This window comes from Macrobrachium rosenbergii, chromosome 48, assembly GCF_040412425.1.
Source record: "Macrobrachium rosenbergii isolate ZJJX-2024 chromosome 48, ASM4041242v1, whole genome shotgun sequence".
NCBI classification, from domain to species: domain Eukaryota; kingdom Metazoa; phylum Arthropoda; class Malacostraca; order Decapoda; family Palaemonidae; genus Macrobrachium; species Macrobrachium rosenbergii.
In genome coordinates this window covers 54,790,431-54,817,934 of record NC_089788.1, presented here as the reverse complement: position 1 = coordinate 54,817,934, position 27,504 = coordinate 54,790,431, and the positions used below count along the sequence as shown (strand labels likewise).

At 39.4% G+C, this 27,504-nt stretch overlaps 2 protein-coding genes across 5 annotated transcripts in view; one reads left to right on the top strand and one right to left on the bottom strand.

The window, feature by feature from the left end:
• LOC136831410 (synaptosomal-associated protein 25-like) overlaps positions 1–24,946 on the bottom strand; it is a 176,922-nt gene extending 151,976 nt beyond the window's left edge. For 2 of the 4 annotated variants that reach the window (XM_067091804.1, XM_067091806.1), the window contains exon 1: positions 24,815–24,940. Coding sequence is in view for 2 of the 4 variants with exons in the window: in XM_067091799.1 (XP_066947900.1) it covers positions 20,535–21,797 (1,263 nt within the window). In the remaining 2 variants the exon portion in view is untranslated. Of the gene's footprint in view, positions 1–20,026; positions 21,812–24,814 lie in introns of those variants that run through there. The other 2 variants (XM_067091799.1, XM_067091798.1) reach the window with 2 other exon arrangements.
• A 201-nt stretch (positions 24,947–25,147) lies between these two features.
• LOC136831409 (uncharacterized) overlaps positions 25,148–27,504 on the top strand; it is a 109,530-nt gene continuing 107,173 nt past the window's right edge. The window contains 1 exon segment of the mRNA XM_067091797.1: positions 25,148–25,390. The gene's annotated coding sequence lies outside the window, so the exon portion shown is untranslated.

Below are 27,504 nucleotides of genomic sequence, written 5' to 3'. Positions count from 1 at the left end.
GGAAAATGAACGAAGCGATTGGTTTCTGTAATAGAAATATGGAGGGGTATTAGTGGGTTCTGTGGAAGAAAATGGAAGGAAACGGCTGGGTTCTATTACAGTAAAGGGAGGGGTACTACTGGGTTCTGTGGAAGGAAAGGAAAGGAAACAATTGTAGCTGAAAATAAGAGGGAAATGAGTGGGTTCTCAAGCAAAACAGACAGGGAAACGAATGGTTCCTGAAAAAACAAAGGAAACAAGCGGGTTCTGTAGCAATACGTGTATATAAAATATGCAGGCATTAAATATAACTGGAGGATAAAAAAAATCAATTACACCTCATTAACGAACAGTACAGGATAATGGCATCTAAACCTTCCTGCTGTCAAGCTCACGACAGCGACGCTTACAATCACTGGTCACATCCGGAACATTCGTCCTTGCAACAACATGCAAGCGTGACATCGGCCTTGCTGCATGATTCATCCTATCGTCTCAAAAGAAAAATAAAAATAAGTTTACAACATATCTACACACACACAATATATATATATATAATATATATATATATATATATATATATATATATATATATATATATATATATATATAATATATATATATATATATATATATATATATATATATATATATATATATATATATATATATATATATATATATGTCTGTATATATATAATGTTTTTCTAGCAAACTTTGAATCTTAGAATGATTTCAGTAGGACATATATTTCTATTTTTACATATATTTAGGCCATTTTCACAAGATCATCATTACAGGTATAATACCGAAATGTGATTGGCCTGTAGTATTGGCCGCCCTACCCACAAGAGACTTCACATCCCACCCACAAAGAACCTGAGCATCTTACCACCCCACAAACCACCCCTCACAAAGGCGTCCAATCTCACTACACAGACAGCACCCCGAAAACAACTTGGCAATATCCGACCAGAAGGAAAATTGGCATTGGTGCACCGATGCACGCGCTCGTGCGCAGCCATTCTATTCCAGGTTCAGTGCACGTTCTAATCGGTGATTCGCATGACAGGAGATCTCCTTCCGACCCGAGACCAATGACCTACGAAAAATTCAAGGAAAAACGAAAGAAAACACATCGACGCCAGATCAATGACGACCTATAAATCAAGCCATCAACAATCAAGCAAGCACTTCAACTGGAGACATATTCGTGTCAAAAAAGTGGACGCTGACTCCAATAAGTCTGTCTGTCTGTCCGTCTCGAAGGACGACAACCTTTGCATGCTGTCACTCCCGTAGCCTATTGCATCCATACACAGGTCGAAACTTTCAACGCATTAGAATAAAAAAAAAAGGAGACTTAATTCGTCCTGGAGGTGCTACAGACTGGCCAGACATCATACTTTTACATAGCTGTCCTTGGTAACACCCCATTGCATGCTCTTCAACCAAGCGTTGATAAAAGCAATTCATTATTTAAATGCCATTCGGATTTTCAAATCTACGACTTCAGAGTAGCAATACTTCACAGAAATCTCGCATTACTTCACAGAAATCTCAGCCACCTAGAATGATTCAGGCTTGCATGGCCCTTCTATCACATCCAGTCTTCTGTTACTCCTACAAAATTAGCAAGTGTCAACAATGAGTCACAGAGATAGATCACTTGCCTACATACTTGGCGAAGAGCCTCCAATTTTATCAAAGGATCCAAATCACTTCAGTGGTCCAAATCGCTGCAAACACAACCACAAATGGCTGATATGCCGAGAAACACTGCAAAGCTGTAAATGACCCTGAAAACTATTTAGATTTCAATAACAGCAATGACCCGCTTCTCATGAATCTTCCCCCAGAATAACAACAGTGGGGAAGGCGATTTTAAGTACAGATCCGCCGTTTCTACAAGCAAGAGAATCCCCAGTGGCGGAGCTGGGAATGCAATATGAGAATTTATGGGAAAGTAAGTAAGGGGACGAAGCAGAGGGATTAAGAACGCTACAATTAACCCTTACCCGACATTTTTTGCTACCAAAGATATTCAGCCCTGAATCACTAGCTTTGAACATACATAAATGCAATGACATATACATAATACGCACGTGTGTGTGTGTGAGTGTGAATGTATGTGTATTTACGTGGATAGGAGGAGGAGGAGGAGGAGGAGGAGGAGGAGGAGGAGGAGGAGGAGGAGGAGGAGGAGGAGGAGGAGAGAGAGAGAGAGAGAGAGAGAGAGAGAGAGAATTCTAGAGTAGCCCAACCTCACTCATAGAAGCCCAACAACAAAACGGAACAACAGCCACCACAAGACCCAAGGGAAGCATCTCGACCGAGACAGATGAACACGAATGTGCCAGGGCAACGAAGGCCACGGCCGTCGCCTATCTGTCACTGTACCCTTTGGCATCGACCAATTACAAAAGAGGGTCGATCACAATAGACAACCTCGCCTATTGTTTATGAGTCTAGCGGCGAGGGGGAGGGGGATGGGAGATAACAAAACAGCTCCCATAAGCTCCATTAAGTAGGCTATAACAGAGCGATGCTTGGGTGCAAGCAAGGCGTCTCATGTTGCGAAATAGCCTTGAGTATATTATAGATTTTCATTTTCCCTCCTTTCGGCTATTTCTTCTTTCACACAGAGGAATCCTATTCGTAAGAAATGTTACGCAGGCGATATGTCGTGTGCGTTACATCTCCACCAGTCTTGAAATTGTCATCTACTGGTCATGGGAATTCAGGATATCGCCGCTGAATGCATCTCTTCCCATCAGATCGTGACGCAGAGTGTTGATTTAGAATGAAGGCAAATTGCGACTCGGAAAAACACCATTTTGCATCAGCTGAAAACCAGACACTACTGAAGATTGCGTGGTTGGATCCACAATACGTGCCATTGGTACCATATGTGGAAGGAAACAAAATTTAAAACCTGTTTCTTTCCTATCATCTCATGATCAATCCGTGATAAGTATCGTCACTTTTGAGTCACCCTGTAGTTAATGGCTTTTAAAACGGTTTTCCATGAATGTTCGTTCATCTTTAATAATACCTAGAAAATAATTCAAGTCCTAAATACAAATCAGGTTACATCTCAACTCCTCCTTGACCTAAGGCCCCCTCCACCAAACCCCATTTGCTTCATTACTGAAGTCGCAATGACACAGCTCACCACCTCCTTCCCCCCACCCCCCCCCAACTAGGCCCCACACCCAACAAAGTCACTTTCGCTAAAACATGAAATGATTACGATACAAAATTGAGAGAGAGAGAGAGAGAGAGAGAGAGAGAGAGAGAGAGAGAGAGAGAGAGAGAGAGAGAGAGAGAGCAGCATCAACACGAGGGACTGTTAAGACGAAAAGGGGAGCGAGGCGGGACAAAAGAGGTCACAGACAATTAGCAAAAGGTCAACGACCCCGTGATGACGGCAGGGCGGTCTTTCAACACAAACGAACTCCCTTCGCTGAGGCTCGTTTTATGGGGACGAAAGGCTCCAAGATTAGAGCTCACCCGACGCTTTTTCCCCCTTTTAGTTTTCTTTAAAAGCAAACAATATATTGAGATGGCTATTTGTCTGTCCGTACGCACTTTTTCTGTCCGCCCTCAGATCTTAAAAACTACTGAGGCTAGAGGACTGCAAATTGGTATGTTGATCATTCAAATAGCAGCCTCTAGCCTTGGTAGTTTTTATTTTATTTAATGTTAAAGTTAGCCATGATCGTGCGTCTTGCACCGCTATAGGTGCCAACAACACACACCACCACCGGGGTGTGGCTGAAAGTTTCCTGGGCCGGGGCTGAGTGTTTCATACAGCATTATACGCTGTACATAAAATTCGATCGCGCCTAAGAAACTTCGGCGCATTTTCCCTTTTTCACTTCAGACATTACATAATTTAGAGCTGACTTCAGATATTCTTAGGAGCTGCTCCCACACACTTTTCATGGTTCACCTCTAACCTTTTTTTGAAAGTTCATGCCCCGTATTTTCCAGAGCTTACCCTTAACATTTTTTACCTAGTTAGCTTCATTCAGATCAAGACTTTTGCCATTAACCTTTGTTGGCTGTTTTACCCTTAACTCCACAGTTTCTTAAAGAGAAGCATTTTGTTCTGTATATCATCTATACTAATACAATTGATAATACTTAATAACCTTTGATTTGGACTTTATTCATTACCTATTCGTCAAAAAGTACCATTACAGTTTTCAATTAAATCTGAGCCTCACATTTGTGTAATAACGAGGCGTAACCGACTGGTTTTATGTGGAAACGTGACAATGAAAAGATGTGGATAAATTAAAACCTATGCACATATTCATGTAGAAACGAAAAACCAACAGTATCCACACTTACGCTACAACCCTCCATAAAGTTTCATTCAAATATATATCAATAACTTTTCGAGATGTAAAAGGACAAAGAAAGAGACACCAGGGAAACTAGTCTCCGTTCAGGAGTTAGGCGTGGGAAAGAATACACGATGTAAACAGGCAACAGAGAACTAAATTGAAAAGACGACCACATGAAATCCCCAGAATCCCCTTGAGAGGAAACTGACCGAGAATCAATCCCGAAGCCTTGAAGCGGTGTCGGCTCTTGTCGTAACACGTTCCCTCTCTCGTCTGACCCTTGGTGGACTATCAGTCACCCGCCTTGAACACCCAAATGGAATGAATGCAGCGTCGTGAACCGCCATTAATATCAATCCACGCCATATTCCACGGCCTCGTCTAATTTGCATCGGCTCTTCAAATAAAAAAAGATGCCCACATCTCCTACATACAAACACTCCTGATCATTTTCGATTTTCGGAACTCATCAGGCCCCACTGCTACTCCCACCAGACTATTCAGAGCAGTCGCACTTTTCATAAATGGTCCCGAAAAATTATACGCCACTGGCGTATGGCATTTGCTAGTGACCACCCACCCAAATTCAGACCAGACCTAGAAGTGCTTCTGAACTTCACAGGTCCAAATTCTGACCAGACCTAGAAGTGCGTCTGAACTTCACAGGTCTAGGGAAGGGTGAGAGGTCAAAAGGCCAGCACGATTTTGGAGGTTCCAAAATGAAAGATGACCTCCTCGGGAATACTGAAATTTAATAAAGCTACTCTACTCTACATGCAATTTACTTTGCTATGTGGACTGGCCCCGATGAAAGGCCCGAAATTCGTAGCAAGAGTGACGAAGGGTGAATTCAATCTGAAGCAGCAGGCGCTACAGCTTCGAGAGTCACTAGCAACCTTGCCCATCTTATGATATCACATCTCTCTCTCTCTCTCTCTCTCTCTCTCTCTCTCTCTCTGAAATACTCATTCTCTAACGTGGACCCATCCCCTTTCCATCTTTCTGCTGGACGGAACGCCCTCAAAACATTATGCTCAAACTGAGTAACGAAGAGCAAATAAATAAACTGCATATAAATCATTTACTCATTCGACTTCAGTGAATCCATTTGAATAAATGCTCATGTTAATTACTCATTACGACAAACCTCTCTTCTAGCAAGGGGCGTGTTCCCCGCCCAACAGCCAGCCACGCTCCTCGTCGAATCTTTATTTCCCCTAAAAACATTCCCTCCAGCCATTTCTCTTCTCCTCCTCCGCCCGCATCTGTCTCGGCATTTGCGATTAACCAGATCGGCACCCTTCACTGACACTCAGTTCCGCTCTCGCGTCGGCGTCAGTGACCCTCATAGTTGTGACGCCTGTTCATTCCTGATCGATCAATCCACTGCTGTGTTGAAGAACCCGTCCTCTCTCTCTCTCTCTCTCTCTCTCTCTCTCTCTCTCTCTCTCTCTCTCTCAGGTTTGGGTTTTTTCGTTCCGGAGGAAAACGTAATATAGATTGAAAAAACAAGCGAGATTACCTACCCCTGAAAACCCTTCGAAAACAAAGCAATACAGTGATAATGGGAACAAAATACACGAGGTAAAACATACTGAAAACAACAGCTGTTTCTTGGTTTAAAATATTAGGCCTGAAAAAGGCACGTGAGCATCACTTGCTAAGTCAACAATATCTTCAACGTAATGATCGAACTTCCATTTCATGGAAAAAAAATAATCTATAGTAAATATGAACATGTTTCGAATGCATTTCCTTCTTTGTACCCGCCTTGGTTGGAGGAAGAAGAATAAGAAGGCTCAAGAATAGGACACAGTGCTAGCAACCTTGTCCCTACAAAGACTAATGAAGAAAACCTAAAGGCTACACCCTTGTTGGCTACAAGGGTGTAGCCTTCAGGTTTACTTCATAAGCCTTTGTAAGGACAAGGCTGCTAGCACTATGCCCTTTTCTTGAGCTTCTTCTTCTTCTTCTTCTTCTTCTTCGTCTTCCAACTAAGGTGAGTACAAAGATGGAAATGCATTCGAAACCTATTCATATTTACTGTAGAATATTAATTTTTAATAAAGAAAAATAATATGAAGAAACCCTGAAGGCTATACCCTTGCAGCCAACCCTCCAAAAAGGGAAAAGGTGTAAGCTAAAACAAAAACGATACAAAATTAACCATTAATCTACAGGATGCTCACTTACCGTCATATGGAGCTGGACCACAACTCAACTTGCGATACACATACGGGCGCTGCTGTGACAAAGGCAAGGCCTTACAACTTTCACTAACAAGTCGTTGGGCTCCCGAGGCTCGAATTTCGACGCTGTAACTAACATTTGTCACATCCACAACTAAACAAGTAAAAAATGCGCAAAAGTTTCTCTGGAGCAGTCGAGTTTTCTGTACAGCCGCTACAGGGTATAATCAAGGCCACCGAAAATAGATCTGTCTTTAGGTGGTCTCGGTATAATGCTGTAAGAGCCGCGGCTCCTGAAACTTTAACCACGGTCTGGTGGTGGCCTACCCTATATCGTTGCCAGAAGCACGATTATGGCTAACTTTAACCTGAAATCAAATAAAAACTAATGAGGCTAGAGGGTTGCAATTTAGTATTGTATGTTTGATGATTAGAGGCTGGATGATCTACATAGCAATTTGCAGCCCTCTAGCGTCAGGAGCTTTTAAGATCTGAGGGCGGACAGAAAAACTTGTGGACGGACAGACAAAGCCGACACAATAGTTTTCTTTTACAGAAAACTAAAAATATAATGGATCTTCAAAACATGAAAGAGAGCAAACTTCAATAGTTAGAAAAAAAATTCAAGTTGCCGTAAATAAGTGCACCCAGACATTATTACTCCATAAGTATTCCACACACCTCTCCCTCCTCTTGTAATGCACGAACACGGCCATGGGCTGACGATCACCCCCAACCCAACCCAGCCCAACCGAACCGCCACCCCCAGCCCCCAAGACCACGTGAAATCAGATATGCAAATGTCCTTATAATCTTCCGAAACCATTACGAGTCGGGACGAAGGCCCCTTAGGGACAGCCGCTGAATGGAATTCTTACACCTCAAAGCGGCTTAAAATGTCCCTAATGAAGCCGCCCATTGGAAAAGAAAGGAAGCTAAAAACCAAGATGATGTCTAATGCCGTCTCCTTTCTCCTTACTTGTGCTTCCTGGCTAATAAACGAAACTGTAAGACGCTTAGAACTGCGTACAATTCTCACCCACAACCGTTCAAGGTCTCGGAGTGTCTTTGTGGCCGGTATCCTAAAGTTACACAACTAACTCGAAGCGGTATACATCACGGACTTACTTACTACTCAGAAAAGTATTACTGTTTGTGTAATTGTATATTCACCTGAATGTTGACTTTTATCTCTAGCTCATCGGAGTCGTTTACACCGTCTAAACAATTGGTACTAGTTTATACGAACACATGGCAAGTCTACCACTCGGCAATTAACCGACAAGACAGTTCACACAGTTCATCTGCACCAAGCTTAGAGAAAACGATCATCATTCAAAAGTCCCCACAGATCATGTACAACTGCCAAATCGTGTATTATCTAATCAGTGATACTTTAAATAACATACAGTATATACATATATACACGGTAACATGTGTCCTTTTACCCTAAGACACTTGTATTTACGATAATTAGGCCCTACGCACTAAATATTCGAGAGTTACCACAAACAGCATATTTCTGTGTGGGCACCTGCTAGGGCTCATGAATTTCGGATAAAACTGTTCAACCCCGGGTTCCCACACTTAGGGGAATTATGGGCAATGGATTGCCCGTCCCCCCGGCCTTCACTTATAAAAATACTTCCTAATAATTAAAGCAATGTATAACAGCATTCATATATTATAAAAGCCGTATCTAATCAAAAACAGATGTGGTAACGCAATAAAATTTATCACAACAAACTATAAAAACAGATGTGGTAACGCAATAAAATTTATCACAACAAACTATAAACAGCAAAAAAAAAAAAAAAAATTGGGTCCGCTTGATGAAGTCAACGGGGCCGAGTAGAGGGCCTCCAAAAATAAAACTGGATGTTGACGACAAAAAGAAAGATACCTCAATTATGTAGAGCGAGTGGATTTATCACATTTATATCAATTTCTTTTAAATACAAATAAACTTATATGTTTTCCCCCAGAGGGATGACCTGTAAAACGGAAGAGGTTCATACCAATCGCCTCTTTTCCATCCATCTCACGACTTCCATTTGGTTTACTGCTGCCCCTGCGGAAGAGACGCCCCTACTTCTTGGGGTGGAGGAAGGAGAGGGGGTAAGATATAGCCACCGGAGGGGGAGGAAGAAATAGGCAGGAAAGGGACCCTTGCAATTCAAGTCCTGCTCTGCAAGGCACTAAACTATGCTCGTGAGTGCCAGGCGCTTTTGGTACAACCTCGTAGGAGAATTTTATTATTATTATTATTATTATTATTATTATTATTATTATTATTATTATTATTATTCATTCAAAAAACAAAAAAGGCATGACCTAGACTCTCCTTAAACTATTAAGCCCTATAAGTCACGCCCCACGCCCAGTAGCCACGCCCCTAACTCATAACTAATAAAGCTGATTGGTTCATCATGTAATACTCATGTTCATTTAATCACATTAAGTACGTTCATAGTTTTTAATCAGACCTATACCTGTGCATGTTCAAACTGGGAATATATAAATATAAATTATTTGAAAGAATTAGCCCTTCAGATAGATTTCAGAGTGTTAAAATTGTTAAAACCTTTACATCACAATAGGTCGAAGTCAAAGACAACAATGTTTTCGAATGAAGTATGTTCACTATTTCTTTAGATTTTGTACCAAATATAACCCCTACAGAAACAAACGTTACCAAACATAGAGCATCCTGACATTGTTTCTGTTTACAGTCTTAGAATAAGTCTATATAAATAGGAATAGACGCCATTCGAAAACGACTTTTACTTGAATTGGACCTTTTGCAATGAATATGTTCCACATACTTTCCAGCCTCTCTGAACTGCCAACGCATTAAAACCTCTTAGATTTTAACGCTCCCAATTTTCCCACAGAAATGAATGTGAACACAATGTGAATCATTGAACAGCGATACGGACATTGCAAGATGAGCCAATCAGAATGGTAATCAAGAGAAGGGGAGAGGATTACACGTCTTCATAGGATAAGGTGGCTGCAGCTAAGCAAACTTCCAAAGCACAAGATGTCCATTTGTCAAACAATGTCAACGGATGACGTAATGTATATCAAGAACACAATGTCAACAGATGACATAATACATATCAATAACAGACACATGACGGTAAACTAATACCAAATATAATGCATGAAAACTTGATCACATGTCTAAACAAAATCAATCTATTTACTCACATTTAACACATTTGGATCTAAATTTACCAATAAACACCCAATTAATTTTAACTGTTACATTAAGCACAACATTACCAGCAACAAAGAAGCTAGAACTTGTTTGTCACATATATAGGCTAAGTGAAAAGTAAAGTCACAAAGGGTAAAGACGTATTTTAATGTTTTCTTAACTTTATATTTTTTCGATATCCTTTTGATATTAATAAGTTAAAAAAAAAACAAATGCAAGCACACTATGGTGAAACAGAAAAGAGAGAGAGAGAGAGAGAGAGAGAGAGAGAGAGAGAGAGAGAGAGAGAGAGAGGAAAAGCAAGCACACTATGGTGAAACAGAAAAATGAGAGAGAGAGAGAGAGAGAGAGAGAGAGAGAGAGAGAGAGAGAGAGAGAGAGAGAGAGAGAGAGAGAGAGAATTTCCCAAAAATAGAAATTTCGATACACAGAGCGAGTTATATCGCCCATCATTACATAAAGACCAGGAGTAGAGCACGCGGAACTGGATGGGGTTGGGGGGGATAAGAAGATTGTTGAGATACGTCACAAAAGCAGCGGTCAGCAACCCCATTACTTGTCACTTAGCACGCGGTCGTGTTGGAGGAGACGGGGGGATTGATCGAACAGTAGGACCCTAGCGATCGATGGCAATAAAGTCGTCAAAAAGGACATATTTTTAAATATCAATGACATTTATTATTTAAGCATTTGACGATGAGGGGAGGCCGGGGGCGATAGGCAGGGGGGTCCGAAACCCCAATGTCGAATTCTCAGTTGCATGACAAAAGTAAGCCTGACCTAGGCAAGATTAGTTTGACACTATGCATAATATAAAATGCAGAAATCGTGATAAGGCTGAGGGTACTGGTACATAAAAAAAATGAGAGAGAGAGAGAGAGAGAGAGAGAGAGAGAGAGAGAGAGAGAGAGAGAGAGAATAAATATTAATAACTACTCAAGCTATCTTTTTCATGAGGTTGCTAACATCGGTATCATTCATGCTGTAAGCAATTGCAACATTTATAGTGTGTGTGCGCGTACTTATCAATGCTCTCTATATATCCGCTAGAAATACAAATATAGAACACGACTCGATTTGTGAGCAAGAGGAGAAAACCGCTGGTGTCGCTAGACGGTGACACTGGCGAGGCATTATCGAAGATCCGTCACATGCGCCTCAGATCAGCATCTTAAAGACGACGATCTTTCAAGACCTGAACTTCGTCGAGTTCACCAACTCGAGAGGAGTCTTAGAGGCAATCCATTTCATTTAACCTAATATTGTGTTCAACGATGACCTAACACTGTAGCGCACTTTGGATATAGATTCTTACAGCAGCACTAGCTTTCATAAAACAAAGATATTTTACGTAAAAGTTCACAAGCAAATACGAAATGTTTAGGAAAGAATGAAAAAAAATATTGTAATGGTACATTTTTGTTCCTCTTTCTTCCGACTGCCCCGACTGTTAACCCTCCGTGAGACCCCAGCTAGATTCTCATCAGCTGTACGGCTTCAAGAAACAAAAGATTTACAGGGTATAAAATATTAAGGATGTATGTATGTATGCATGTGTCAATCACACATTCACATATACAGTAGATGTATGCATCTTTTATGAATGTTTAAAGCGAAAGTGTGGCAACAAAAGCCACTTCAACTGAGTTGCTTTTCAAGGGCCTCTGAGCCTTTTAAACCCAAAAAACGACCTTTAATTAACCCCGATACACCCGTGATTTATATTCAGGGCCAGCTCAGTCACTCCACTTGCTCTCATTTAACCGGACTCGTCTCTTCATCATCTTCACTGACCATCGGAACATGGCTGGGGTGACCACTGCGGCCTCGACTCGCCCAATGGCACTCCAACCGACACCTCCCGTTTCCACTTGTTCTCCTCCTCCTCCTCCTCCTCCTCGAGTGCAATAATACAGATCTTAATCTCAAGAGTAACTCGACCCGCTAAAACATCACTGCCCCGATACCCTCCATACACCTTTCCCGTTCCCTCCCCCCGCCCCCCTTCATGCCTCAACCCCTCTTTAATGACGACATAGGGTGCAGGGAGGCAAGGAGGGAGGGAGGGAGGGAGGAGGGAGAGAGAAGGAGGAAGCAGATGTGGAATGATGCTGTGTGCGAGGTGGCAGTCTCCAACACCTCTGGTTATTCCTCATCGAGTCAACGCTCCAGGTCATGATGATCCCTACCTTCACTTTCGCCATTCCTTAAGAATCACCCAATTAACCGCCAACAGACACAGACTAGAATCTCTCTCTCTCTCTCTCTCTCTCTCTCTCTCTCTCTCTCTCTCTCTCTCTCTCAGGCGGAGGTGAATGTAACTATACGCAATGCCAAAACCCACTAAAATGAATAAAATATAGGAATTAGGCCAAAGGCCAAGCACTGGGAACTGAAGTCATTCCGCGGTGAAACGGAAATTGACCGTGAAAGGTCTGAAAGTTGTAACGGGAGGAAAATCTCGCAGTTGCACTATGAATCAATCGTTAGGAGAGGGTGGAAAGTCCGATGGAAGGCAGAGAATATGAAAGGAGTTAGAGTAAAAGGAACGAAAGGGGTTGCAACTAGGGTACGAAGGCACGTCGCAAAGAGCCTTAAGCAAAGCTTACAGTACACCGCACGAGGTGCACTGACGGCACTGTGGATATGAAAGGAGAAAAGGAACGAAAGGGGTTGCAACTAGGGTACGAAGGGGCGCCGCAAACAACCTTAAGTAAAGCTCACAGTACACCGCACGAGGTGCACTGACGGCACTGTCCCCCTACGGGGGCCAAAACCCATATGGACATCGATCACCTCTGATGCAATCCACTGAAAGGAACCCTCTATACTGACAGCAACGTCCCGTTTTGCCTCCCGACTGACGGCCACAGAATTACGAAGACCACGACGCTGGTTAATTCGAGCAGGCAATCATTGGTTAATAAGACGCCTGGCTTGAGAAACTCATCTGATAACGTAAGTGACGTTTTGACCATTACAGACGTCTTTTGTGTGGAAACTATGTTCTCAGTTTTGAAAACAGTATGACAATATATATATATATATATATATATATATATATATATATATATATATATATATATATATATATATATATATATATATATATATATATATATATATATATATATATATATATATATATATATATATATATATATATATATTATATATATATATATATATATAATTGATATATTGATATATATATAATATATATAAAAGTAATATATATATAATAGTCTTTTGTTAAAAAGCTGGAATCAATTTGGAAGAGTAAACAAAGAGCAGCCAGGAAAACACGCCTCGAAACCCCAGCAGGAACCCGAGAACCGAAGGAGATCCAACTCATTGATCCGGCCCCGCCACTAACGCTGGCACAGGATTGCCACAGAGACGGAAACACAACCGTACCACCACCTCCTCCTCCTCCTCCTCCACCCCAAATATCCATTCTCTCTCTCTCTCTCTCTCTCTCTCTCTCTCTCTCTCTCTCTCTCTCTCACTTTCTATTTTCTCCATGGCGAACGTAAACAAGTATGTGCATGAGCGCGTGTAAATATTTACATATAACTCGAGTCTCGACCATATCAATCCAGTGCGAGACCTTAACCTTCATAACAAAGACGTAGTTGTTCGGGAGGTCTGAGGACGCCCCGTCTGCGGTGGGATTATTCACCCCTCCGACAGCCAGACAGTGCGTCCTCTCTCTCTCTCTCTCTCTCTCTCAAAAAAGTTGACCTTTGATCCATTCATTCAGTATTTTTCAAAACTTGGCTTTTCTTACATTCTTAGAATAACAGTATTGACGCAATTTCCAGGTTTGTATCAGTGTCAACAAAATGCTGTAGTAAAAATTACACAGGATGTAGTTATCCGCAGCCTGGTTGGATAAATTATTACGCCTGGTACTTTAACTATGTTTTCCTAAGAGAGAGAGAGAGAGAGAGAGAGAGGAACTGGTGCAAACTTGCGAGTTTCTTGCCCTCTTCCAAAGAAATCAAGAACAGCTGGCAAAGATGACCCAAAAGAGAAGGATGACTTCAATGACGAACCGTGGCAACCAGGTCGCAATTATTCTTGGTATGATCGCCAGGTTTAGTTTGGCCTGCGCCATTTTTTATCAAAATCACGATCAAATAATATTAAAAACAACATTGTTTACGAATGTTCACGCTTTGCTGTGGAAGGAATGCAAAGGTAACCTGTTATCAGTGGAAAGAGAGAAGGCCAAACTAGGAGGAAATAACTACTGCAAAATGGAGGGGAAAAAAGTGTCGTTCTACGGAAATAATAACGTGGGGGAAAAATAGGATACTCAAGGAGGAACTAAAACTTAATTAGGAGGGAAATATGTCAATCAATGAGGACACTGTCAAAAAACAAGGATATGTGTCCCTAAATGTAAAAGCGTACGAATCACCGAGAAATTAAATGACACTAACAATGGACAAAAAAAAAAAAGGGAATGACCGAAAACTCAAATGGCTAATGACCAAGAAGAGGAAACAAATGGTAACTGCCGACGAAAAGACAAAAGTTGCCGATCGACGAAAATCGGCGTCAAGTTGCCGCAAACGCTGACAGTACTACGTGCGACGCCCTTCGCCTTCGCCCTCGCCCTCGCCCTCGCCTTCGCCACAAGTTGGAGGAGACGCGTGCCACGTTCTTCACGTAGCGGCGATCAATATTGTTACGGCGCAAAGCAACTTGAATCATCGCTACCAATGCAACCAAGTTGCAGCCACAATGTGGAAGAGACAAGAGAATGCAACACCGGATCACGGATTCAAAATAAATAGAAATCACTAAATCACTATACACACACATGTATATATATGCATATATGCATATATACATATATATATATATATATATATATATATATATATATATATATATATATATATATATATATATATATATATATATATATATATATATATATATATATATATATATATATATATATAAGGTGCTAAGAGAGAAATGGCTTTCACAAACTTCTATGGAGATATCGGGAGTGTATAGTAAGTGCCAACAAATTACTTCGTATGTGTACGTTCATAAAAATTTTTTTTATCCCTGCTTCAATGACATTTTGCAGCTCTCATTTTAGCTGGCAATTTCCATACACTAACTTAGCATGGAGCTTGCACCATCTATCTGGGCAATTCAATTTGGCAGATGTTGCATCTCAATCTGACCAAAACTAAGCTACGCAATTTGACTGAAGATATTACGGCTCAATTTGACAGGTGACACTTCATTGAACAAAAGACAGTAATGTCAATTATGTCAAATCTGACGAGAATCCGATCCACCAGCAAGCTATCACTAATAGAAGTACTTCGGTAACATGTACGGACGGCTGTGTAACAAAAAATAATAAAATAAAAATGCACACACGCACAAACACACAAAGAAATGTACCGCAGCAATACGAGGGACCAGGAGTCCTGCAATGCACGCACAAAAAATTAAGTATATCTTAGTTTAACCAGACCACAGAGCTGATTAACAGCTCTCCTAGAGAGGGTTGGCCCGAAGGATTAGACTTATTTTACATGGCTAAGAACCAACTGGTTACCTACCAACGGGACCTAAAGCTTATTGTGGAATCCGAACCACATTATACCGAGAAATGAATTTCTATCACCAGAAATAAATTCCTCTAATTTTTCATCGGCCGGCCGGAAATGCACACACAGGTTTCATCTCTTAAGAGGGTATGATGTGAGACTGTAGTGAGAGAGAGAATTTTCTAGGGATAGAAATAAAAAAACCACCCGAAGGATTAAATCTAGATTGGTTGGAGGACGAGAAGAAAGGAAAGCCCTGATTCGTAATTAGCATTCAACATTTCCTCGGAGAGCTGCAGTAGGGGCCTCTCCGTCCCCGGTCAAACTCACAGAAAGATGTGACACAGAAGAAATAGAACGCAGCATTCTGTCGAAGCGCCACGATGCTCCTAACATCACTCTCTCTCCCTTCATTGCAAAACTGCGTAACTGTCTTCACCCTGTCTCATTTATTGATATTTTACGTTGTTTAATTTTATTATAAGAACTTACTACACTTTGTTACTAAGTTTTTCCGCTCGAGCACTGTTGATATAATAATAATAATAATAATAATAATAATAATAATAATAATAATAATAATAATAATAATAATAATAATAAGGTAGAAGACCTTCTTTGAGGCAAGTTTTGTTGAATAAAATGGCTGAATTTTGCGAATTGATTTTATACTGAGTTTTCTCACTTCTAATAATTCGCTTTTCCTGCACATCGATATTAGTCAATAATTGACCAGTGTTCATATTTCGATGGATGAAACAGCGTATTTCTTACAGAAGAAATTCTTTATTTCAAAGTATTACTGCAGATTACTGAACCCTGGGATGTAAATCCGTAGATTTTCCCCATGGTATTTATTTTCTTTTTTTTTTTTGCTGACAATTATCGACTAATATTGATGTGCAGGAAAAGCGAATTATTAGAAAAATTGAGAAAACTCAGTATAAAATCAGTGGGCAAAATGCAGCCATTTTATTCAACAAAATAATAATAATAATAATTAGTGTACAATACGCAATAGCACGTGAGGATTAAGTAAAATGAATGTTTCTTCACGATAACTATTTGCCAAAGGCAACTGATGTTGAACATATACTGTATGTACGGTAGTTACCAGTTCCCACATATTTCACCTCTGCTCCATACATATTGTCAAGATCTGGCTGCATATCGTCAATGATGCTTCGCCTACATGCTGATAAAAACCATATGTTTCCCTACTGGCAATCCAGCTTTATTTAACTGATGACAACCAAGTTTATCATAGCAATCGACAATCAAGTTTTAATTACTTGAAACCTACAGTATTAGGTTTCATCCATTTTTAGCCAAACAAGCCATTTTCTTGTGTCTGTTCAAAACCTAAGTCCTACCATTTGCTGACAACAGAAAGCTTCATCAAGGTCATTTCCAACCAAACCTTCCTATGCTTCAATAAAACTGGCTTCATTTAGATAGACATCCAGCCAATCGAACCGATTCCAAGTTCAGCCAAACCTATCACAATGTTATCAAATAGGCTAAAGCTCTTCTCTAACATATACGTAACTCTAAACAACACCTAACTGTGAATAATATAAGACTGGTCGTCCTCATCCAGCGTGGTTACCAATTTAACTCAATTGTCAAAGGCGGCACCACACCATACAACGTGGACTCTTAAATAATGGTCTAGAATTCTTGATAAGATCGCGTGCGTGGTGGCAGTCATTCCCTCCCTCCTCATCCTAGGAGCATCACCCCACCCCGAGCCTCATATCCCCCGGTCAATGTCAAGAATCTCCAAACGCCAATTGGCCAGAAGCCAATCCCCTCCTCCATAGCTGCATTTTCTGGAGGTATCCAAACAGCCAACCCTGTGACCTGCCGAAGCATGAACATTCTACACGGACGTTCGGCCTTCTGCGACTGAAATTGAAAGGGGCAATTCCGCTCACCAGAAACGCTGAGACACGCTGACACAGATGCCCAAAGCATGAGCGGTCGCCCTGGGAAATAACATATTAACTGTGTGAAACAGACCTATCCCTGCAGACAGCGAACGCCAGTTTATTTCACACTTGTAGTGAATGGCCTAAATTGCACACTCCAATCGTGCCCCTAGAATTCCTCAAAAACAAAGGGGTTGAAGATTTGAAGATACAGCAGGACATGAACTCTTTTATACCAAGCACTTTCAGTAAAATACTTCAGCTTTCTCCCACCCCCTGCAGCAAAGAAAAACACTGCTACACGGGAAAAATCCCGGGTGACAACACAAAATCCTACAAACTGCCCTGCATTCCAATACAGAATACGGCATACAGAGTGTTTTAGGCAACAACAGAGACATCTCTTAATTCTTTAGTAAACAAATCATGTTCCTAAAATCCTGACAGCGACACCCCCTAACTGACTAAAGACCTCTGGACGCAAAAAATCATTAGGGGCCGTCCTCCACGTGGTGACCTTACCCAACCCAATCTGGAGTCACATCACATTTCCCAGATTAAGAAAAGGAAACCTCTAGCATCTTAATGCAATTCCATATTGCTGGGAATATTTATGGCCATGATATTCTTTTTACGACTCAAGATTTCTTGGTAAACTTTTATTCTTTATACTTTCGATCGTGGTAGTTTTACGATCGACACGGAGCGTTTTCTCTGTTGTATGTATGGTCAACAAAATAATGTACATTAGTAGAGCCAAATTTCATTTGTCAAACATCTTTGCAAAAGAATTACATAGATAAACGATTCTTCTTCATAACGGACTAGTATGTATCAGGTTTAACATTTCTGAAGTATTATGAAAAACTACCGCACAAAGTTGATACACACTTATTCTCTTTTGTGTCGGATAATGAGATTCGCATCTGAACAACTTTCTCTAACTTTCCAACAATTCATAGTTCCCAAAGCGAAAAATTAATATACTTACAATGTCTCACTATATTCTTCAGCTACAAAACTATATAATAAATAAATATTCAATTACTATAATAAATTTCCCAGCCGCAAAATCTACTAGGCGATAATTGAGGATATTGTCGAGAATCCCGCCTACAGCTTCTTACATCGTACTATTAATACAGGAAGCGAATGTTCCGCTTGCTTTCTTGCTAGCGCTCTCGTCTGAGAGAGTAGGTATTATCTTGTGAATATCATGCGAGAAGAATTGCCACTTAATATTAAAAGATCGAGAAAACAGCATCCGTAGGTCTATACGAAAAGGGCTATACAGGTCTAGAGAATGGATCGACGGTTCAACTGAAACCTTGGCACACCATTATCGGGAGATGCAAAGTAACTCTCAAAGCCCGTAATATGTCTATGGAGGGAAAGATGAAGGAAGAAGAGAGCTCATTAAGCTGATGCAAGTTTGCGAGACAGGAAGGCTGAATAGCTGACGCAAGACAGAATATTGATCGGGTCGAGTGAATAGAAATGACAATGCCCGGTGATGTTTGTAAGAAGTGATATTCCATAATGAATTTGGCATTAGCAAGAGAAGGGCCTGGTGATTATATGAAAGCCACAAAGGCACGAGAGGAAATGAATAGCTATGGCAATGGCTGAAAGGGACAGGCCAGATGCCACGGACAGGTCATTACGTAGATGACCGTAAACAGGGTCAGCACAGCATGATTACCGCGGGAGAGTAACATGTCCAAACAAAGACAAAACATGAAAGGATAAAAACAGACAAGTGAGTGAGACAAGAATGCTGATAAGCTGGATTTAAAACAGGAGGTAGTCAGCGCATATATGGCAAAGCGTGACTACAAAAAAGAATGTTGAAAGTTAATCAAAGTTTAATAGGCAAAAGCCCAGGGAGTGATAAATGCAGAGAGCAAGCGCTCTGCAAAAGGTGAATGCGTAAGAGAAGGGAGGGGAGGTAACATTCTGCTATGGATGCAATCCTTTCACGTAATGTATTCAAGAATGTTACCCCTGCTTCAACGACACAAATTTTATAAAGAGCAGTGATCGCCTCCTATCAGGTTACAACTCTTTCATTGTGTAAATATAATCATCGTCTCCAACTGCATGAAAAAATAGGTCTGGGTACAATACAACTTACTACTCTCCAAAGGGTACAAAGGACACGCCTAAGCTATCTCAATCTCACTTTCATCATAGTCTCATCTACATATGGAACTTCAGTAACGTCCCTTATGATGTCATTTCTCACAGTTATGCCATGTGACTTGGTAATATTCTCCTTAAGGCTCTATTTTTAAATTAACAATCTATTAGATATACTGTACTGTAGCTTTATCGGTCATACCAGGACTCATGTCCACACAGCAATACAGATCGTACTAGGTTTACGCGTAATCTTACTTTCGTATGCAATTTTAGTCTATTTCATTTCCAAATCTTATTCGGCGCGCCCATTGTTTGATCTGCCTCTTTTTGTTTCATTAAATTCCAACTCAACAGAACACGTACTGGATTATCATCGTTCCTATATATTTGAAATTGTGTCTTTTCTCCATCTAATTTTATTTCACCCCTTGTACATACTCTGCCCACATTACTTCTGTATGTTAAACATTACTTCTGTATGTTATTCACAAACACAAAAATATATATAGTTACCATAAAGTGACTTGCTCTTGATATAAAGTACACTCTCCTCAACGACTACTGTACCTTAACCCGTTTACCCCAAGAATTTAAAATAAAAGGTTAAGGTAAAACCGAAGAATAATTTCTCTTAAACTTTATTACAAAAGTTAACTGGAAGTACTGTCAACAGATAAACCTTCGTATAAAATCTCAATCTTCTAATCACCAACTTTGAGCACAATGAAATTACCAGAGTCTGTCTTGTGGGCTAAACAGTACACTTTGTTATGCTAATAATATGGCAATCAACAAACAGCATACATTGCATGCCCAGTAGAAAACTGGTTACTCTACAATCCACTCAAGGAATTCTATGCAGCAAATACCTAACAAAATCATACCGAATGAACAATTTTAAGTGAACACTATAAATGAAGAGCAATGTGTTGTACGGTTATATACATACAGACCGGTAATCCACACAAACTACGTCGGTAAAAAATACAACTGAGTAACGTTGGCAAATACCACACGGGATACTTCTGGCAAATGTAAAGAAAAAAAATCACAAATAGGAATAAATATTCTGTACACTTTCTCCAGCACGACCAATGAACGCACTAGTGGCACACTTCACATCTTTCATTTTATCTTGAAAGTCCTACTTTCCGCTTCACCTCCTGCCACGTCTTTTGAGCAATTACCCTAGCTCTTGTTGCGCCTTTTTCTAAAATTTCATCAATATACCCTTTATCATTTAAAATGTCTTCATATGTTGTACGAATAGGCCGAAGATATTCTATAACTGCATCAGCTACCATAAGTTTATATTTCGCACTTTCTATACCCTTGCATTCATCAACTATTTCACTGTAGCTTTTGCCAGTTACTGCACTATGTATAGACATTATGTTGGAAACCCCAGGCCTTTGCTCTATATCATAATACACTTCTGATTTCAAATCTGTTACTGCTTTTTTAAATTTCTCCCGAATGGATTCAGGGCTATCTGTAATTTCAATTCTACTTCTTTCGTCCACCTCTGACTTAGACATCTTCTTTGCAGGCTGTCTGAGACTTCTTATTCTTGAGGTGGAATCATCGTAAACCATTGTTCGAGGTAAAATGAAAGTCTGACCAAATCTATTATTGAAAACCCTGGCCAAATGCGCTGCAAGTTGAATATGCTGCCTTTGATCATCCCCTACAGGAACATGAGTAGCTCGATATAAAAGAATGTCAGCAGCCTGTAATACAGGATACACATACAAACCTAAAGGGATCTCTTTCAATTTATCACTTTTTTCTTTAAACTGTGGGAGATGCCCTAATCTTGCCATAGTTGTCAAGCAGCCCAAGACCCAATTAAGCTCTGAATGCTCAGACACTTTAGACTGTTGGAAAAGAATGGCTTTAGATGGATCTATTCCACATGCAATAAGAGAAGCTGCCATAGAAATAATCTGAGAATGCAAAGTTTTGTGATCCTGTGGCAAAGTTATGGAGTGGAGGTCCACTATGCAATAGATAACATTTTCACCAGCCTCCTGCAACTCTACCCATTTCCTTACTGCACCAAAATAATTACCAAGATGAAGAACACCAGTTGGCTGGATACCAGAGAAAATGGTCCTTTCAAAAGAATCACTGCTGTAGTTTCTGGCAAAAAAAGGACTCTGCAAACTCTCTATTTCTAAAACTTTAGAACTACTTGCAAAAGCACTTTCAACAATTTTTTCACTGTGAGAGCCATGGTAAACAGGTCGCTTGACTGGATTCAGCATGCTTCCAGCAACAACACGGCCATTATGAAGCACAGACAACTTCCTAGCAGAGTGGCTCGATGCATGGCTATTTTGGAGATGTAAAGAACCAAAAACAATCTTCGGTCTCAGGGCTGGCATCCTCATCCTTCCTCTTCCTGCTGAAAACATGATTCACTTCTTAGCTTTCTCTTATGGCACAAGACTTTTAAAAGTTAGTTATTTCCACTGTCTAGTCAATGGATCCTTATTCACTAAATTCTAGTATTCGACGAAGACAAACTTCCTTATCAATGCTGGTGAGTCACTGTTGCCTTCCACTTGGTCATAAAAATACAAAAATGACTGCAAACATACAACCTCATAATGGGTCAACATGGACAATGCACAAACACTAGTAGAATGAAGAGAGCATGATAAAAACAGACCAATTTACCAAACTTCTGCTCTTGACCCCTTTGCGCATGATGACACCATCCCTTGACCAACAAATACTCAGGAAAAAGGAAAACTACAAACGCTGCAAAATATGCAACCGCATGAAAGGCACTATACTTGAATGATGCACCTCATTTGAAACAACAAAATTCTGCCATACTCCTCAAAGGCCAAACCTCCTCTTTCCCCTGATAACCTATAAACTGTACAATCCTTTAATAAGGATCTACCGTCACTAAAATGAACATAACTGAGATTTTCCTGGAATTAACAATAAAAACCCAACTAAGAAAGTTTCAAGCTGTAAAATTAACAAACAAGGAAAACATCATAAATTTAACAGAAAAATGTTTTTAGTCAGTCACAGAGAGAGTCCTCCCATAAAATGCAACAATTTACGGTTGAACAAGATAAAAAATCCTTGGCTTAAGTATAATTGAACACCTACATTACAAATAAAACTATAAGTAAAACCTCCAAACATAGCATACAAATACTGTACTGTACAAACAACCCAGAAACAGTATCAAAGGCATGCATGATGAATTTTGAAAATGACAAGCAGCTATAGCTACAGTTCTCACTCTTCCATTATTCAAAACATCATTTTCTAAAATTTTTCACTATACCTTATAATCCTTCACCTTCCTTACCATGATTCTTTGCTTAGACACTTAATATTAACCATGTTTGCTAAACCCTGCATAATTCTTCCATAAAGCTAAGAATTCCCTTCATTAACATGTCAGGTGCCAAAATTTTTGCTTTATCCATCTTTTACACAAAAATATGTATAACTATATTGACAATTAAAAGACTGAGTGTATAGATGGTTTGGACAAGTGGAAAGAATGGGATGAAAACAGGTTGGTGAAAATTACATATACCCTATAGCCTATGTATACTGGACAGGTGGAGTGAACCAGGAAGAGGTACTGAAAAGAAAGAGCCTTAGTATTTACAAAGCACAAGATAGCGGGCAAGGTAAGAAGGTGTGTGTGTGTGTGTGTGTGTGTGTGTGTGTGTGTGTGTGTGTGTGTGTGTGTGTGTGTGTGTGTGTAGGGGTTCCAAACCTGCTGAAGAACCTTTTCTGAAGGTTAAAAGAGCAGCTGGTATCGTGGAAGTTTCCTACACAGAGTTTATCCATGATTCAGTCATTCAAGTACAAATGTGGCAAAACCACTGAGTCTTTGTTTTTTCTTGGGCCCATTTGCTTTGGAAAACTTTACACTGAGGAAACAAAATAATATATATATATATATATATATATATATATATATATATATATATATATATATATATATATATATATATATATATATATATATATATATAAAATGAACATCCTTCACCCTGCCCCTTAAATGTAAATATTCACCCCTTACTTATACACTACACATGTACTCTATGATATATATACACATACACCTAGATGCAAATTTTACCCTCCCTCCAAAGAATCTCAACCAACGAACACACTTCAATGGATAATGTGCTGCAATTACCATTAATTTTCAATCTTACTGCTGGATAAAAATCATAACTACACAAAGTTACTGATATCATTACTTCAATTTGACCATATGTAAAATGGTGCAAAAGTGTGATTACTATGCAAACTGTAAATCAAAAAACCAGTTATTCCTATTTAAATAAAAAATATAAAAAATAATTACATAGACTAGAAGTAAAATTAATATTCCTAAATAAAATCAATTTGATGGGATTCTGGAATGCTTGTGAAAAAAAAAATTACAAATAGTTTAATTGATCACTTGAACTAATTACAAGAAAATGCCAATCACTTGAAAAAAAATGGAATGAACAAATCTCAATTTTATAATGACACAAAGTTGTAATTTACAGTTTCTTCTTTAAAGTTTAGAGTGCTGTACCATTCAATTCCTACTCCTCAGCCTTATCTCAACCAAACTGCCTATCCCAAATGACTCTTTCCTTATCGAAGCCTTAATGTTGCAAATTCTTAGTTCCAGATTTCCCTAAGAGTGCATAAATTTATATATATATATATATATATATATATATATATATATATATATATATATATATATATATATATATATATATATATATATATATATATATATATATATATATATATATATATATATATGTGTGTGTATGCATGCACTGATCTCAGACCTATGCTAGCCTACACTGTGTCTGGAATACAGAAGTAGCCTACTATAAAAAAAACCATAGAAACCCTAAAGTCTGCGCTCTACTTATGGAATTTGCTACGCTCACCAAGGCCGAATACGCCATTGTGCCCATACCCTCAAGGCCTTTACAACTGACTAGTTCACCCAATCGAAAATACTTCCTTTGCTCTACCCTGGGCTCTATCGTATACAGGCTAGACACAGGATTACACACTTTTGTTTAGGCTACCTCTACATTAATACGATAGTATCGCGGGGTTACCGTAATCGATAGAGTTCAAACCTTGATAAACTCCAGCGCAAGATATGGCGGACTGGGACGCATAATCTTAAAAGTTATACTAGAGCGGAACCACTAGAGACATTAAATAATAACCAATGCATAAACAGTTGGAAAGAAAGGACACGACAGACCGATCACCGAAGAGGGGGCGGAAATTTCCTCCAAGTTCATCACAAAATCAAGGCACTTTCACCAAAAGCGGGACTCAAAAATTTTTCTGACGACTTAAAATAACTATAATACGAGTCTATCATACTCACTGTAAGGTGTTAGGAAGTAGAGAAGAATAAGGGGGCTGATCACAAAAGGAGCTCTGACGTTATTGATCTCAGTACGCCTATACTTCGTGGCAGACGACACACATCTGACACCGCAGACGTCAGGAGGTTCCAATAACACTTTCGTAAAAAATTAATTTCAATTATTTCAGCAATTTCAAAAGAAATACTTCTTTTATGCACATAAAAATGACATTATATTTCAATTATATAAAATTTATACATTACAGAATGATATAGCTGAAAACTTTGTCTTTTATAAAAACTGCAAAATTCAGTAAAATGTTTATAGCGTGACTGGCTAAGAAAAACATTGGAATATTATATTGATCGTCTAAATTGTAAATGTAATATTCAATTATTGTGAAATATTATACCAATAGTGTACTGATAATAAATACAGAAGATTCGGGGGTTCAGGTAAGAATAGTAAAGTGTACACAACGAAGGCGTCTCATGATCAAAACAAATATGGCGTCACTTTGTGTGAATGGAAAAATGTTTTGATAGAATGTCCTTGACCTATCGTCGTGGAGCGAAAACTTATCATAATTAGAGGTTGGTATTATTGACATCTTACGGGTCTGGAAAAGTAGTACATGAAGTTTAGAATGGTCCCGTTGGACATTAATCGACGAAGTGACCCTTGTTACTTAGGGCCCAGCGGTTTGAGCGCCAGTGGCTAAATTTCGTTGTAGACTTGTCCTTTATGGCGAAATTCATTCGTTTCAAGAAACATTCAGACAGTTGTAGCAATCTCAGTTTTCTTATCCGGCTTATGCATGTGCATGGGGTTCTTCAACAAGGAAGATAATGTGTAACGTTTGCCTGGCGTAGGAATGTGGGGGCTAGGCTATTCCGTAATGGTGTAAAGATACTGCATCCTAGGCCACCAATCGAAACTAGACAAACGGAGGCTTAACTATTGTCAGAGTAGCATTTTTGCGCTTCCATGGTTAGGGTAACTGTGTATTTGTGTCCCCTAATGGGATTAGGCAGCTTAAGTACTGTCACGGTCAAGCAAGGCAGTAGAATTCAACTGTACCAGCACATTACGTAGGTTTACCCCATTTGCAAGTTTAGACTTACACTTAAGTTTGTTAATGTAATTGATACTTCATTATTGTACTAATAATCTACCAAAAACCATATCAGCAAGTTAATTATTTACTGTACCATAAACCATAGCACCAAGTTAATTATTTACTCTGTCTAAAACCGTAGCACTAAGTTAATTATTTACTCTATCAAAAACCATAGCACCAAGTTAATTAACTGTAACAGACGGCTGCACAAAGATGTCATATATAGTAACATGATTTTTTGACTAAACAATAAGGTATAGCCTAGGAGGTGTTGTATATACTACAGGGTAATCCTACAGTTTAGGGGTCTAAATTCACTGCATTACATATAGTCAAGATCACCACCCTGATTTATCAAATATTTATTGGATCGTAGAAAACAGTGAAGAAATGAGCAGTTTATCCACTTGCAGAAACAGAGAATAAACGGGAAACGTAAGTTAACAAAAACATGTCTTTGGGGCTATGGAACCACAGAATTTTGAGAAAATCATAAATCTCTGCTTCTGTAAGCAGCTAGGGTAAACACTCGGGCCGTGGCACACTGCGAAATTCCTCCGCTGTTTGGACACTTCCAGAAAATGCATTCGAACGCTCTCCCATCATCCGAGACCTCTACGTTCCTAGCAAAGTAACAATTTTCTCCTAAATTATGAAATAATGGCATATTTTCGATTAAACAGGTTCATTAAGATTTAGCCGTGTGCAGTGTTAACGTACTGGCCATGACGCTCTCAAAACTTTTACTTAAAACGCTTTAAAAGTGGATGAGTTACGCCATCTCAATACAATATTTGCTGAGTCACCTGTGTAAACAAACTGCCCACATCCTGTGTCAAATCTCCAAAATATTTGTACCCATAGATGCCGACGCCGTTTCCTTGACATCGGTGGTAAACGCTGGCACCTTTGGGGATTGGACGGGGAACTCTAGTGAATTTTCGGGACACCAGAGCGCTAGATAATACTTAAATAACTAGGTAGTTAAACACGAGAATAAGGTTATAAATTGAGTAAATGTATTATGTGTTCATTATAATTCATTTGAAAATATTGGTTTTTGGAGCAAACCAGATTCCTGAGACAAATTTCAACGCTTTTGATGTGAACATTACAATATAGCTATTTTTCGTATTTTCCTATCTTTTTTTATTTATTAATATACATTACATACAGTGTAATATATATATCACATACACTGTAAGTTTTGTCAAATATATGGTGTTTTAAGTAATAATTGTTCCGACACGATATGCAAACCGTTGGTCCTTTACATTAGGAATTACTTTCAGCGTAGGCTGGAAACGGCCGTTGAACTTTTGAACAAGGTGATTAGGCAGTTAACCACCATCCGGGAGGCAGGAGTACCACCTGCCTGGATGTAAACATTCCAATTTGCTTTCAGCTGTCGTAGACTGCAGATGTTCTCTCACTCTCTGCCTGATTGCTCTTGAGCTTTTCCTGGTGGAAACTTTCCTTTTTCTTGTTGAGATGAATGTTGATAAGCCCTTTAAGTCCTGGGGTAGGAGGCAAGAAATGCAATATATACATTTAGATCTAGCGTTGACACAGACCCACACGCTCTCT